The sequence below is a fragment of the Lacerta agilis genome, chromosome 2, assembly GCF_009819535.1.
Source record: "Lacerta agilis isolate rLacAgi1 chromosome 2, rLacAgi1.pri, whole genome shotgun sequence".
NCBI classification, from domain to species: Eukaryota; Metazoa; Chordata; class Lepidosauria; order Squamata; family Lacertidae; genus Lacerta; species Lacerta agilis.
The window spans coordinates 67753352-67770410 of NC_046313.1; the positions used below are offsets into that span (position 1 = coordinate 67753352).

General features: G+C 42.6%; 1 protein-coding gene across 1 annotated transcript in view; it reads right to left on the bottom strand.

Moving 5' to 3' along the window:
- Window positions 1–17059, bottom strand: part of GNAI2 (G protein subunit alpha i2) — a 125932-nt gene that overhangs the window by 51733 nt on the left and 57140 nt on the right. The window contains exon 2 of the mRNA XM_033140586.1: window positions 967–1009. Within this exon, the coding sequence (XP_032996477.1) occupies window positions 967–1009 (43 nt within the window). The remainder of the gene's footprint in view (window positions 1–966; window positions 1010–17059) is intronic.

Genomic DNA, 17059 nt, shown 5'->3' on the forward strand with positions numbered 1-17059 from the left:
TTCACATATTTCTCAAAATACGGCAGGTTGAGGAGTTTGTGCCACATATCCAAAATTAGGCACAATCTAAACGGCAGCAAGTACGTTTTGTTTTCTCACCTCGTGATCTTATGGAGAATAAGTGCTATGATAGAAAGCTGGTAAAGGCTGAATGGAAATGCAACAAGGATTCTGTACTGCTGCTGCTACTAAAAGTGTCCTTCCATCACCTTCTTGTTCCAACAGGCTTTTGGGAAATGGCTGCTTTTAATTAAAGGGCTGGTGCTGTTTTTATTGTAATGTTTGTATGTTTTCAACAGACTGTATACATGTATATAATGTTAATTCTATTCATGATTAATTGTTTGTTTTTTCTATGTTTTTAGTGGCTCTTGTTTTTATTTGTAGGTTGCCTTGACCCCTGTCAAGGAAAAAGGTGAGGTATAAATAAATATTTAACAGCAGCAGCAGCAACAACAATACGCTACAATTAAAGATCACATTGTAGCTGCTACTGATTTTTAAGAGTGGCTCCTTGCTTTCCACTGCTCTCTCTGTTCTATAGAAAAATAAGACTGCATCAGGCAAAATATAATTCCAACATGGAAAGAAAGAAGTAAATGGTACTATGTAAGCACAGCAAAAATCTGTGTCTATTCTGGTGTGTGAGAGAGAGAGTGTGGGTGTGGGTGTACACATAGGAATGGGAAACTTGTGACCTTCCAGAAGTTGTTCGACTACAACTCCCATCATCCCACAGTCAACATGGTCACTGGTCAGGAATGATGGGAGCTGTAGCCTCATCTGGAGGGCCGCAGGTTTCTCATCCATGGTGCAAAGCTACAGTTGGCCACCAGCTAATTATGACCCTTACCATTTCTTTAAGGTTTAAGAATGCAGGGCGCAGCCACTGAAATACCACTAGAACAAAGCGGTGAACATAACATAGAGAACTCCTACAATATTTGAACAAAGAAGAATGCTTACTTCATCTGTTTTACGATTGTGCTCTTCCCAGACTCTCCTGCACCTGTAGAAAATAAAGAAGACTTGTAAGATACAGGCCTTTGGCTCTGGCATGATTTAAGTGTATAATCCCCACTCCCCCAGCCTCCTGCACTCAGTTTCAGCATTAGATCTGATAATTGCCAGCCTTGGCAGGCTTGTTCTGAGAACCTAGTTTTAAACCGGGGTTTCCACTTAGTTTAGGAGAGTTACCTGGATTAGTTTAAGTTAGGGTTCACAATGGTGACATGGTTGCCAAACCGGGGGGGGGGGGGAGTGGAGTGAAATAAATTTGCAAAAGACAGGAGTGGTGCAACAACTACAGCAAAATGCCATTCCCTTAGTCCTGCTTCCACTATCTTACGAAGCTCCAAAAAAGCAAAAATGGAAAAGCACACAGTTTCAGGACAGGAGATCCACTATGAGAGACAGCCACCAAGAATGCCAAGGTAGTTTCCTGGACTTAACTGCACAGTATGAACACCACATCCATTTCTGAAATACAAAATGCATTACATGCTGCACATCAGAGAGGATGGATTTCAACAGTGGAAATCCCTAATCCCACAGATCTGGTGACTATCAGCAGATCTGATTTATATATAAAAAAAAAAACCTGATCCAGCCAGTCCCCACCTTGGCTAAACCCTGAGTAACAACCAAGACTAAAGGACTTAAAACAGATGAAAAGCACAGAGCTACGTGTGGTACTGAACATGCTGTCTCCTCGTGAGACTTTCCAGTGACCCTACGCACGCCAAATAGTGTGAAACTTCATGAGACTGATAGAGAAAGTCTCTGGGGAGATGATAAATATTTGTATTCCTGCCAAGTTCACGCAGGCACCCAAGAGCAGTTCTGTAGATGCCTGCCAGATTCTTCACCATGGTATCAATATCTCATAATCAACAACACCAAAGGCTGCAGAAATCTGAGGCTCAGCCATCAGGTAGGGCTACATGTGCTGCTCAGAGCTGCTTTGGCTTTGGTGCAGGCAGCAGGGCCTGGTGGCGGCCAGCAAACAATCATCTGCTTGGGGGGGGGGGATACGCAGTGCTAGAGTTTCCTCCACCCCTAGAAAAACAGAAAGAGACAGCAGCACAGATTTGCTTTCAGCAGCGTCAGGTAGGTTTCATGCCATCTGGCTTGAAGCCACGTTCCTCAAGAGCCAGAAGATTTAATACATAAGAGAAAGCAGAAGTAGCAAGATAAACTGCAACTCTAACAAATATATAGATGGCCCGTGAAAGATTAGACACAGGCTTGTAAGCATTTTATTGATTTATATTATTGATTCCATTTATATCCCACCTTTTCCCTCCAAGTGGAGCTCAAGGTGGCGTACACGGTTTCCGCCCTCCTCATTTTACCCCCACAACAACCCTGTGAGGTAGGTTGGGCTGAGAAAAGACAGCGACTGGCTCAAGGCCACCCAGTGAGCTTCATGCCTGTGTGCGGGTTTGAATCCTGTTCTCCCAAGTCTTGGTCCAACACTCGAACCACTGTACCTAGTGGCAAGTTACAAATCACTTCCAAGTAACCAGGAAGAAAAGTTGTTTTACAGGAAAGAATTAAGATGTGTGGTTGTTGTTGTTGTTGTTGTTGTTTTTAATCCTTTTAGGTCACTAGCGTAGCAAAAAGCAGCAACCTCTGGGCAGACCAGCTAGTGAATACTTTTGTAGGCTTGTAAAGAATTATTTGTAGAGCTGCATTAAACAGGCACAAAGCTTTTAAGAAAACAGCCCTCCATTAAGAAATGTAACAAAATGCTCTTTCTAGCAATGCAAAACAATTTTTCCAGGATCCTGACTTTTATGAAATCTAGTGGTTACTGATGCAGAGAAAAATATCACAAATGGAAATGCCAAGCGCCTATGTATGTCTGAGAAGAGCATGTAGAAGCTCAAGGGATTTGCCTTGTCCATACGTAACCATTTCTAAAATACGGTATAGCTACTGTATTAGCAATTCCACTTCTCATCCAAGAGGGAGAAAGGTCACAAATCTGCACCCTGTACCAAAAGTGACGTCCCATCTGGCACAAAGGTTTTGGCAAGCTGCTTTCAATCTAATAGTTTTTTATGATCAGGCCTGAATATTCGCATTCTCTATTTCTCATTAAAAATGCCAAGCCCTTGTGGAAGTGGAGAAAGGAATGAGATCTTAACTTCAATCCAACCACAAGGTGTCAGAGGTCAGAAGGTGATAAGTTTTTACAATAAGGACTCACAACTTTAGGAACTGGTGAATCAACGTACACATAGCACAGACAGTGTGAGCAACACTCAATGCCTTAAGGACAAAAAGGAGCTCTAATGAGGTAGTCACATGACAAAATGGTGATTGATACATGATCAGCTGCAAGTACTCTTTCATAGGGGCTATGCATTCATGCAGGCCACTTAGGCTGCAATCCTATATACAGGTGGGAGTAAATCCCATTAAACTCAATGGGTCTCACTTCTGAGTAGGTATGTATAAAAAGTACACTATCAAAGCGTACTTTCAGTAAGGCTTTTGACAAAGTCCCCCATGATGAAACACACACACACACACACACACACACACTTTAAAAAGGCATGAATGCAGACATGGACTGATGCCCACAGTAATTACAGGAAAATTGGTCTCATACAGCAGAATGCCACAAGATGACGGGGGAAAGACCTGGGCCAATTACCCGCCGCTCTGTCCCATGTAGCCTGTGCAACTATAAAATTCTTAAGATGCCTTCAGAGAAGAAAATCTGGAAAAGCAGATAAGGTTTCTTCACTAAGATCCATCCACACAATCATACATTATGTACGGATCGTTAAAGCTCTGTGGGGGGTCACTCTCTGCCCCAGTTAAGCCTCACTATTAGCAGGAGGGATCTTCTTACTGTGCATCCTATTAACACGTTCACTAACGAGCTCAGATCTGCAAGCTGGTGTTTGCAATGGCACAGCTGTTCAGAAGCTTCACAAGATCTCTCAATCCCAGCCCCTCAGACAGGGAAGTATGTAATCCAGCTGGTTTAGTTGCAGTTAATTACTTCTAAACTTGATGGAGGAAATGCTTTGGCAGCCTAGTGACAAATTTCAACTTCAGCAAGCACAACTTTCCAAATATTTCATGGTACCATTTTGCAACACGAAGCATGAAGTTGAACCAGAATTCCCACTTGCCAACAGTGTAAAAATGTCCAGGTTTCACTACCATCAGCCCTGCTTTCGGTCTATGAGCAAGTCATGCTGCTTGTCTTCAGTCACTTACAATTGCCAGCCAAACCCCCAAACAAATCGGATTGTTGAAGACAATTCGTTCCAGCACCCACAAGCACATGCGGCGACAAGGACCAGCGCACAACGACACAGTGTGCATTGTTCCCTGGGGGTTAACATTCAGCCGTGGAAATAGGCTTAGAGCTGAAAGCCCAGCACATGAGAACTCAACATTAAACAGAAAGCTTTCAGACAACCTCAGTAGCTGCAGCCTGGCTATACAGCCCAGAGACACAAGAGAAATTAGGGGGATTTATGCTTCAGATTAACCCTTGCTTTGCAGAGATGAAAACACGGGCCGGATAGATAATGCACTGGGAAGAGGTGGCAAGGGTAAATTGAAGAATTCCTCAAATTCTTCTTTTAAAATAAGTTGAACTCTGTGAGTCGATTCAAGTGTTAGAACTAATTATGATTCCTTATTTGCAATCTCCAAATTTCCGGTTTTTGATACAAAGCAGTTTTTATCCTGGACATTATTATTATTAAACATATGGTCAGTGTTTGCAATGGGTTCAAAACTGTCAAACTAGATCATAGCCCTTGGCTGTGCTCAAAACCTGTTGTTGGTAGGAAAAGGTGTGTTATTTTAGTCCATTTCCCAGTAACACTAACGCACATGAGCACCAACAGCATGGTAACTGGAGGTTCTCTGCCAGGGCAGTATTATCTGATACACTCCTTTGAGGAAGGCATGCATGTTAAACTAGTTCCTCCCTGGGCTACTGTGGACAATAGTAACCTCACTGAATTTGAAATATGCATGCCTTTCCCCAACATGATCCAATTTATGAATCATCCCAACACCAAGGGATTCTTATGGAAGAGAGGATGTGAGGTCATCCATTCCCCTCAGCCATGTGATTTATGCCTACCAATGAAAAGGGACCTTCTTTTGACTTTTTGAAAAGAGGAACTCATATGTTCTTATTCTTGGCTTGGGTCTTCCTGGCCACCCAAGCTGTAAGAAGCATCTGAGCATGCTATTCAGAGGCTGACAAGGTCTTCAAGAGCCAACTCTGCAATGATCTGGAGAGGAAAAAATACTCTTTAAACTCAGGAAGATTATTCACTAAGGAGAGGAGTTGTTTCCCCCTTGGGACAGCTCCCCAAAATTTGTACTCATTTTTGCCTAGACCTGTCCAGTGGAATGGATGACCTAGCTGCACAGAAGTGGAAAGATTTTGGCAGGCCTAGGAAACAAACTACGGTAATACCAAATGCAGGATACCGTCATTCATAGCATGCCTTTGCCTTAGACAACAAGAGCTTCCCATGCTTTCACCTGTTATTGCAAGTGAGTGAGTGAGTGTGGTGATACCTTTGCATAGGAATAAACATCAGAGGATTTCCTGCAGTCACTCTCTCCTGGTTGGGGTGGGTGGGGGCGGAGGGCACCAAGAGCTGTCTCTCAGGCAGCAAGCACTGAAACAATTAACACTACATTTAATAAATGAAGAGCTGGCTTGCGAGAACCCGTGCTCTCTTCCCCAGGCAGCATCTATGGGTAGTACTGGTGCCTGTCACAATACAAAATAATGAGCAGAGGACATGCTGCAGACACTATCCACCGCACTGTGTCAGCTCTGAAGATCAAGCCAGCTGGCTTGCTAGTGGGGCCAGCACAGAACCACAGCTGCTCCAGTCCTTTCAAGAACAGCAATTGTCGCTAATCTTGGTTAGACACCCCAGCGGCAATCTCCTCACCCCTCCCAAGGCCAAAGGTCACCAGATGCTCCCACAGGCATCCTGCTGTCAAACTGACTGGTACAAGGAGTGGGGTTGCTTCCAACATGTGTTTGGTTTTTTTTAACTGTTATTCTTGCCCTTCATTTTATATACCGTGAGCCACTTTGCATGCCATTTTGTGGGTGGAAAAGTCACTGCCGGCTTATTTGTATGCCACTTTACCACAAAATTGTGCCCAAAGCGGCTCATAAATGAAAAATAATAATAAATACAACATTAAAAAAACCATATTAAGAACAATTAAAAATAGCCTTAATGTCAACAAGTGCATAACATAAATCCAGACATCATAATGTAAAACAAAACAAAAAAATAATTAACAGCTTAAAGCAAAACAGGAGAGAATAGTGTCTAACACAAAAACAAAATGGTAATATACCGGTATATACTGTGCTTGTGGTAGAGAGACACTGGGTTGTATTCAACATAGCTTTAAAGCAGATCATTACCTTCAGCAGAATTCCTCCTTGTGCTAAGGAACGTTCTCCCCTCTCCTCTCCCTGCATTCTCCAGAATGTGCTCAGGGATTTCCCCAACATTCCAGAGCAGATGGTGCAGAGGACACATGACAGGAAGAGAAGAGGGGAATCCCACTGGACAAGGCTGCCCACTGTTCCCAAAGGCCATGCCACAGGAGCTGACCACTATTAACTTGCAGGCCTTGTCTGACACCAGCCTTCCCCAACCTGGTGCTCTCCAGATGTTTTTGCGCTACAATCACCAGCAGTGCTGGCTCGGACTGATGGGAGTTGAAGCGCAAAAGAGCTGGAGGCCTCCATCTTAGGGAAGGCCAGTCTATGCAATGCCTGTTGCAGGAAAACAAAAGCGAGCAAACTTCCTAACATTTCCAGCGAAAAGATCAAAGTTTTTTTTTCATTTGGACTCAATCTGTCAGGTTTTGTTTGGCTGTGACATTAATTTGCTAGCATTTGCTAGAAAACAGGTATGTTATAGAAGTCGCTTCCCCAAGGATGTTGCTTTCCACCCTTGATTATTAAAACTCAGCCTTCGGGCAAACTGTACCCTCTCACCAAGCTAGCAGGTCTTCCAGTGAGAGGAATGACGATGCATGAAACTTATTCAATCACAGGAATTTGCAAGCAACAGCATTCCACAAATGACCGTCCGGTTCCATCCAAGCAGAGCACAAATAGAAGCCCTGGATCCTGGTCAGCTAAGACTGCCTGGTCCATTTCCAGGTGCTAAGTGTCACATGCTCATTCACGGGTGGCCAAGCAAGAAGATAATCAAAATGAAAGAACAAGAAGATACAGCCAACACAAATGAACAGTGAACTTGCCATTTCTGACCAGAGAGAATGACAGAAACCTGAGGTTGCCCACAAATCAGTAGGTTTTGTACAACAAAGGAGAACATCCTCCTAATACAAACCAGCTGAGCGCAAGTCATATTGACCCACAAGGTCACCGTTCTCCTATTCCCCATTTCAGACAACCATTTCATTCTGGAACTCATTGGTCTGACCTTTGGAAGAAGCTGTTAAGAGCAGTTGTGCTTTCCCCCCAGGAAACAAGTGCCAGAAACAAGAATAGCAGAACCAGGGGTAAGACAGTTGCAATATGAGTCCAGTGGAAAAGCTAACTCTTCACCATACTCAACTGGTTTTGAAACGCATAGGACAAAAGGCTTTTAAAGACCACACTTCATGAAAATATTTACTGTACCACCAAAAGATGCCTGCCCCAAACCAGAAGAAGAGGACAGAAAATAGTTGCAGGAAAGCTTTATTAAAATGTTTGCAAGACAAGGCCTACAACCCCAAACACAGGGAATGGTATTATTGGAGAATGCTTTCCTTCTTGGTTTTCCTTCCCACTCCATTAGTTTGTTCACTAGTACAGAGAAGCTGTCCAAACTATGAGAACAAATCGATGATGGGTTGCTGTAGGTTATTTATTTGTTTGTTTATTTGTTTATTTATTTTTTAACTGGCTTTAAGAGATGACTGGCTGATGAATGAACATTAGAAATCACTAACGGTCTATAATTACTACTACAAAATATATCTTACAAATGTATAAAAAAAAATGCATTTTAAAATAGGCCTTATCAGCTTCAGTTAAGAAACACTAACACAACTGCAAACAAAACTTAAAATAAATACCGGTAAATGGTCTCTATACCATGAACTCTAGTGCAGGGAGACCCCAAAGTAAAAGACTTTGAGACACAGTTGCCACTCTCCAAGCTTCTTTCTAGAGGAACAGTCCTTTTCTAGTTGGCCAAGGTGGAAGAAGACGGGCTACAGGAAGAAGAGGCAGATTGGACGTGGGCACACTGGATGGTAAAGAGGCACAGCTGCTTGCTGGTGCCAGACAGAAATATTTCAGGAAAACCCTGATGGGTCTCATTTTCAGTGAACACTCCAGGGCTCTCGTATGGATCAGTCAACCCTGTACACAATAGCCAACACATGTACATATGGAACTGATTCATTTAATAGCACATTGGTAGGAATCACACCTAATGAACCCTATCAGGGTTCTTGTACAATGGGGCTCCCCCCCTTTCCCCAAATTGGCTCTGGGGAGGTCAGGAGAACCCTGGGACAGCACAGGGAAGGGATCATTCCACCTGGCAAGCTGAAATGTTTGTGCAGATGGAACAGTTTTAACTGAACGACACCAAATTCCATCCATTGCAGATTTAAACTTATCTTGTGTTCAGATTTATAATGCATCTTATCACTCACAAAGCAAATCCATGGCCTGAGGAACACAGGCCCACAGACTAAAGTGTATCCCCCAGACAAGATGTGTTATTTATAGTTTCAATTAAGGAGCTATATGCTCAAAGTCAGCTCATGTTTACAATCCCAATTCTATGCATATTTACTCTGAAGTAAATCCTATTGAGTTTATCAAGGCTGTTCCTCTCAAGTAGGAGTGCACATAATTCCAGCCCTAAACACACAGGAGAGAAGAAGAAGAAGAAGAAGAAGAAGAAGAAGAAGAAGAAGAAGAAGAAGAGTTTGGATTTGATATCCCGCTTTATGGACAAACTCCATGGACAAAGACAACAGGCATATAAAAGATATGACGCTGGAAGATGAGCCCCTCAGGTCGGAAGGCGTCCAACATGCTACTGGGGAAGAGCGGAGGACAAGTACAAGTAGATTCAGAGCTGATGAAGCGGCTGGGCCAAAGCCGAAAGGTCGCTCAGTTGTGGATATGCCTGGAAGCGAAAGGAAAGTCCAATGTTGTAAAGAAAAGTATTGCATAGGAACCTGGAATGTAAGAACCATGAACCTTGGTAAGCTGGATGTGGTCAAAAATGAGATGGCAAGAATAAACATTGACATCCTAGGCATCAGTGAACTGAAATGGACGGGAATGGGCGAATTCAGTTCAGATGACTATCATATCTACTACAGCGGGCAGGATTCCCGTAAAAGAAATGGAGTGGCCCTCATAGTCAACAAAAGAGTGGCGAAAGCTGTACTGGGATGCAATTTCAAAAATGATAGATTGATCTCGATACGAATCCAAGGCAGTCCTTTTAACATCACAGTAATCCAAGTTTATGCACCAACTTCCAGTGCTGAAGAAACTGAAATTGACCAATTCTATGAAGACTTACAACACCTTATAGAAATGACACCAAAGAAGGATGTTCTTCTCATTATAGGGGATTGGAATGCTAAAGTAGGGAGTCAAGAGATAAAAGGAACAACTGGCAAGTTTGGCCTTGGAGTTCAAAATGAAGCAGGGCAAAGGCTAATAGAGTTCTGTCAAGAGAACAAGCTGGTCATCACAAACACTCTTTTCCAACAACACAAGAGACGACTCTACACATGGACATCACCAGATGGGCAACATCGAAATCAGATTGACTATATTCTCTGCAGCCAAAGATGGAGAAGCTCTATACACTCAGCAAAAACAAGACCTGGAGCTGACTGTGGCTCTGATCATCAGCTTCTTATAGCAAAATTCCAGCTTAAACTGAAGAAAGTAGGAAAAACCACTGGGCCAGTAAGATACAATCTAAATCAAATTCCTTATGAATACACAGTTGGAGTGAAAAACAGGTTTAAGGACTTAGATTTGGTGGATAGAGTGCCTGAAGAACTGTGGATGGAGGCTCGTAACATTATACAGGAGGCAGCAACGAAAACTATCCCAATGAAAAAGAAATGCAAGAAAGCAAAGTGGCTGTCCAATGAGGCCTTAAAAATAGCGGGGGAGAGAAGGCAAGCAAAATGCGAGGGAGATAGTGAAAGATACAGGAAATTGAATGCAGATTTCCAAAGAATAGCAAGGAGAGACAAGAGGGCCTTTCTAAACGAGCAATGCCAAGAAATAGAGGAAAATAACAGAATGGGAAAAACCAGAGATCTGTTCAAGAAAATTGGAGATATGAAAGGAACATTTCGTACAAAGATTACCACAATTAAGGACAAAAGTGGAAAGGACCTAACAGAAGCAGAAGACATCAAGAAGAGGTGGCAAGAATACACAGAGGAACTATACCAGAAAGATATAGAGGTCTCATACACCCCAGGTAGTGTGGTTGCTGACCTTGAGCCAGACATCCTGGAGAGTGAAGTCAAATGGGCCTTAGAAAGCCTTGCTAACAACAAGGCCAGTGGAAGTGATGATATTCCAGCTGAACTATTTAAAATCCTAAAAGATGATGCTGTTAAGGTGCTACACTCAATATGCCAACAAGTTTGGAAAACTCAGCAGTGGCCAGAGGATTGGAGAAGATCAATTTACATCCCAATCCCAAAGAAGGGCAGTGCCAAAGAATGCTCTAACTACCGCACAATTGCACTCATTTCACACGCTAGCAAGGTTATGCTTAAAATTCTACAAGGCAGGCTTAAGCAGTACGTGGACCGAGAACTCCCAGAAGTGCAAGCTGGATTTCGAAGGGGCAGAGGAACCAGAGACCAAATTGCAAACATGCGCTGGATTATGGAGAAAGCTAGAGAGTTCCAGAAAAACATCTACTTCTGCTTCATTGACTACGCAAAAGCATTTGACTGTGTCGACCACAGCAAACTATGGAAAGCTCTTAAAGAAATGGGAGTGCCTGATCACCTCATCCGTCTCCTGAGAAATCTGTATGTGGGACAAGAAGCTACAGTTAGAACTGGATATGGAATAACTGATTGGTTCAAAATTGGGAAAGGAGTACGACATGGCTGTATATTGTCTCCCTGCTTATTTAACTTATATGCAGAATTCATCATGCGAAAGGCTGGGCTGGATGAATCCAAAACCGGAATTAAGATTGCCGGAAAAAATATCAACAACCTCAGATATGCTGATGATACAACCTTGATGGCAGAAAGTGAGGAGGAATTGAAGAACCTTTTAATGAGGGTGAAAGAGGAAAGCGCAAAATATGGTCTGAAGCTCAACATCAAAAAAACTAAGATCATGGCCACTGGTCCCATCACCTCCTGGCAGATAGAAGGGGAAGAAATGGAGGCAGTGAGAGATTTCACTTTCTTGGGTTCCATGATCACTGCAGATGGTGACAGCAGTCACGAAATTAGAAGACGCCTGCTTCTTGGGAGAAAAGCAATGACAAACCTAGACAGCATCTTAAAAAGCAAAGACATCACCTTGCCAACAAAGGTCCGTATAGTTAAAGCTATGGTTTTCCCAGTAGTAATGTACGGAAGTGAGAGCTGGACCATCAAGAAGGCTGATCGCCGAAGAATTGATGCTTTTGAATTATGGTGCTGGAGGAGACTCTTGAGAGTCCCATGGACTGCAAGAAGATCAAACCTATCCATTCTCAAGGAAATCGGCCCTGAGTGCTCACTAGAAGGACAGATCCTGAAGTTGAGGCTCCAGTACTTTGGCCACCTCATGAGAAGAGAAGACTCCCTGGAAAAGACCCTGATGTTGGGAAAGATGGAGGGCACAAGGAGAAGGGGACGACAAAGGATGAGATGGTTGGACAGTATTCTCGAAGCTACTGGCATGAGTTTGGCCAGACTGCGGGAGGCAGTGGAGGATAGGCGTGCCTGGCGTGCTCTGGTCCATGGGGTCACGAAGAGTCGGACACGACTGAACGACTGAACAACAACAACAACATCCCGCTTTATCACTACCCGAAGGAGTCTCAAAGCGGCTAACATTCTCCTTTCCCTTCCTCCCCCACAACAAACACTCTGTGAGGTGAGTGAGGCTGAGAGACTTCAGAGAAGTGTGACTAGCCCAAGGTCACCCAGCAGCTGCAGGTGGAGGAGCGAAGACACGAACCCGGTTCCCCACTACACCACACTGGCTCTTCCCTTTACATCCATTACCATTATCTCCCTATGGCAACAAAGTTATCTAAAGGGGGCTGGGCCATTGATGCTGTTATTAATAAAAATGATATATTCTAAAGGTAGAAAGTGTTTTTAAAAATCACTTCCCTAAAGTTACATTTACATCAAGCATTACCCTTGAGGCTTATTTGCCTTCCTCTACCGTTCAAACTGAGGGCAAATCCAGATTCCGGATCCTTAAATGGTACGGTTTTCTCACATTTGATTGAAAACGCCTCTGTATGAAAAAGCTGTACACATTCTGTTGTGGTATAAAATGGGGGGGGGGCACTTTCAAGCAAGTAATTTCCCACCTGAAAATTGTGGTCATATCACTGCGTTAGACAACCACACAGTCTCAGCAGCTGAATGTCTGATTCATATTCAGGAAAGAAATTGGAGTGAAAAAGGAACAAGAAGCATGGAAGCTTCTTTCTAGAGAAGTAATATTCTTAACTCCCACGTAATTTGCTCATGTAAATGTTATGTCGCCTTCCAATTTTTCAGAATCATTCACCGAAACATTACAATTGAAATTAACACAGGAAAAGCTATCTGAAAATAAACTATCAAAATCAGTTTTACACTGTACTGTATTTACAGCTTCTTTTGAAAGGCAGATAGCATTATTACTGTTCAGTTTTCTGCAACTGCCATGCACCGTTTTCTGCTCTGTATTAAGAACCCTCTTCGTACTCTTGCACCCACCCAGTATATGTCTTCACTATGATTTTGCCAATGATAACAAATGCAATTGCTCCTATCAGCAGAGAATCACAGAAATCCAACAGGCATTTAGACTGCAGACTGCCATATTGTGCTGACCTATCACAATGACTGGATAATGATGCATTTTTATGCTAAGTCTGATTAGTGATCACAGGTGCTTGATCTGGAGGCACACATGCAAACACACAGACAAAAAATGGACCCTTTAATGACAGATCTACTGGTGCATATAGAACAATAAGAAAACCAGCTGACAAAAATGGTTTACAGAGAAGATTGCATCCAGACTTAAGAAGCAAGATAATCATTTACTGAAGCAGCTGATTGCCTCTTTTTTTTTTTTTGCATTAGTGTCTGGTGTGGGCAAGTCACCCAGATTCACATTAATAACGTAGGGTGTGCACATTTTTTAGATACCGAAAGCAAATAATTAAAAGGCCAAGAGGTCAAGGCTTCTAAATGAACCAATTGCAAGGAAGGGAGGAGGAAATTTAGCTTTGCCAATCTATTACCTGGCAAGAGGACAACTGCTACTAACCATCTATTTAGCATCAATTGTGTCTTAGGTCTTGTCCTAAGCACAGAGAAACTGTAGAGGTAGCTACAGAAAGCAAGATATCAATTTCTCCTGCCTGCTGTGGCCACATTGATTTTAGTATATTTTACAGTGAAGTCAAGCAGCCCCCCCTCCAAATTTATTTATCGTAATATAAACTTTAATCAACAGCTATGCTTCTGGCATAATTGCTGATATGCCTCAAAGCATTTCTGACACAGGGAGGGGTACATTATTACATTATTGGGTACAGGTATTTTTCACCTGACTGGTGAATTCTGAACATGTCTCCCCTTTGTTACGTGGAGTCCTGATAAAATTATGAGCTGCAAGGCTACTCCTTTTAATAGAGGAGATGTGGTCACATGCCTGTTTGCTGCACAAAGGAAGAGCTCTTCTAAGTGCTGATTCAATTACCAGACGGCGCTTGCCTGAACAATATTTCATTTGTTATGTACAAAATTGGCTATATAATTATGTTGATATTGTAATTATCTAGTCAACAGCAAAGCCGCTTCCTAAACAACATACAAATTAAACTCTCTCGACATTTGAAGTTTGCCACCAGCAATGACAAATACAGGGAAGTCTTCTAACTGGAATCCCGCTGGGACCACACAACATTTATCAGCAACGGTGTACTTTGCTGGTGCTCTCCACAGACTGATTGCTGAGCCACTGCCTACAATTTGCACAATTCATCCTGAAGTTCTTGCACAGTTCACCACGTAAGATACAGGTGATCAGCACTCAGTGGGAAAACGGTGTTGCAGCAATTATATTGCTGCTTAGCTCCCTTCTCCTGCAAACTCATGCCGTGCTTCCAAACGCAAGTTCTTCCACGCTTGATCTCTAGCATACGAAAGCAACTTACTCACACAATGCCACAATGGAGTTCAGAAAACGGCTGTAAGAAGAAATGGGCACTAAATACACCTTCAAACATAACACCCTTATTCTGAAGAAGCAATTCTGAATCCATGGAAACAGTTTTCCTAAAACAAAAGTGAACATCCTTTTAGGTGTCCTTTTCCAATTATATCTTCTGCAGAAATGATGGCTAACCGGTGGACCTTCTACAACTTGCTGAAGGCTTTATGGGGCCCTCCTTGATATGTGAAAGGTGGTGGCGACAGCTTTTGGGGGGATTCCCCTGATTTCCGACCCCTTTTCTTTACCTTCTCCCATTATTCCCACTGCTGTTGTGAGTGCCCTGCTGTTATTTTCAGATAATTCACGGTGCATTCTGTCCAGCATTCCCCTGCCCAAAGCAATTTGAGTTGCTTTTAATTGTTGCTTACTTCAGTGTTCAGAGTGCTTCTGCAGCCCTCATGAATAACTCACTTCTTCAGCAGTTTCGGCTACCACTGCTTAGGAGTTGGCTGTGATGCTTTCCCTGAGTGAGATAAGCCTGCACAATCTGTCCAGAGAGCTGCAGCAAATATCATGCAGCCAGCACCTGGACAAGCTGAAGCATTGCAGCAAGCAGCTTCCCACTTTCAAAGGTGGCGGTGGGGGGGTTACCAGTGACTAAGTCAGCTTAATAATCAAAAGTGCTATTTGATCTTCCTCAAGGCTGTTAAGTAAAAAGGCAGCAATGCAATGCATGTAAGATTGAATGAATGTGGAGGAAAGTAGGGGGAGTTTTTGGTGGTAGAAGAAAATAAATGTAATGTTGTGGGGAAACTGATCTATTTAATGGAACATAAATTCACGGGCTGATGTAGTCATTTGAATTAATTCGGGGAAATAGGAAAAGGAGGGAGCATGAATTTATCAAGGTGGAAGGCAATGAAAATAATTTGAGAACATAGTGACAGAAGGGGTACATTGTTGAAGCACAAATTGATCTTTAACTATTAAAAATATGGTGAGAATAGTATTGAGAAAGGGATAATCATGCCTCCTTGGGGGAAATAAGGGGTGTAAATGAAATGAATGAATAAATTAAATGGTTGTGTCTTAACAGTCACATCACTCTGTTCCTAGTTTGCTTGCACAGTGTCTGCCCTACTGCCACAAGACAAACACACACAAATATTGATCAGGATTGCTGTGTTTTTCAAAAGAATTGACACCCCTGCTTTGACATCCCACCCCCACTTCCCGGGGAGGGTTGGCCAAGATGAGTCAATGTGGCCCTGGGCCCAAAACAGGTTATCCACCCTTGTTCATATAGAGTAAGTAAAATGCTGCTAGGATGTTGTTGTTGTTGTTGTTGTTGTTGTTGTTGTTGTTGTTTAGTCATCTTAGTCATGTTCGACTCTCCGTGACCCCATGAACCAGAGCATGCCTTGGAAACTCTCACTTTCCTTCTCAAAGCTTCTCCTTTTTTATGTCCATGGAGTTTTCTTGGCAAAATACTGGAGTGGTTTGCCAGTTCCTTCTCCAGGTGGATCACATTTAGTCTAAACTCCTAGCTATGACCTGTCCATCATAGGTGGCCCTGCACAGCATAGCTCATAGCTTACTGGAGTTATTCAAGCCCCTTCGCCACGACAAAGCAGTGATACAATTATCATCATCATCATCATCAGCTTTATTCATAACTAAATGCTTAGGATAAAAAGCTACACATATCAGGCCGTTCATCAGATAAAGCAATCAAGTTATTGCTTTGTGTGTTTCGAAAGAATTGTCATCAGATTGTGAGTAACCGTACCTGGTTTGGCTGGCAGCACCACTTAGCCCCTTCCTACAGAAATAACAAACAACTGTGTTGACATGCGTTTTGAAGTGGGCGTATGAACAGCAGGTAGATCTTGCAGAAAATGTTTATCATAGGGACAGATGGTACCAGCAATGTAGAGTAGAGTGTCCAGGGTCTTTCTAGTAAAGCAGAAAGAAAATCAGGCCTGTCACAAATGGGGTTTTAATTGATCCCCCAGAGATGAGATGGCACCAATTCGTATTGAAACAGACCATATGCTTTACAAACAAACACACACACACCATTTTAATTAGTCACGAGAATTCAACAGAGCATAAGACACTTTACTGAAGTATTTATTAAGTCACAGAGACTTCTGCTCAATAGATAAGGAATTTTGATATTAATAAATATCAGGATCTATCAATATACTGTATACAATTTATAGTCACGCAAGTGCTCTTTTAAAGCTCCTACAGAGTTCTTCAGTTTCTCAGTCAATTTAATTAATAGTACAGTACATGGATTCACTACGTGATTTAACGTGAATCTGGCATCGAATTCAAGGAAGACAGGTTTTCTAAGGAGGCTGCCTTAGCAACGTGCCAAAGACAGGCATTTTCCTCAAACCTGTAAATCGTTTCTTCTTTACAAACTGAAAATTGGTAGCACTGATCAGGAATTAGGTTAGGGAAGGTTGCTGTGCGTGCTGGGGCGATGAGGCTTGTAGTCGCAAACATTTGGAAGGCACCAGTTTAGTGCACTCCCATGTGGCAACTTACCCCAAATAGACTCCAGCAATACTCCATTTTATAATTCTCTCTCCATTCTATTCC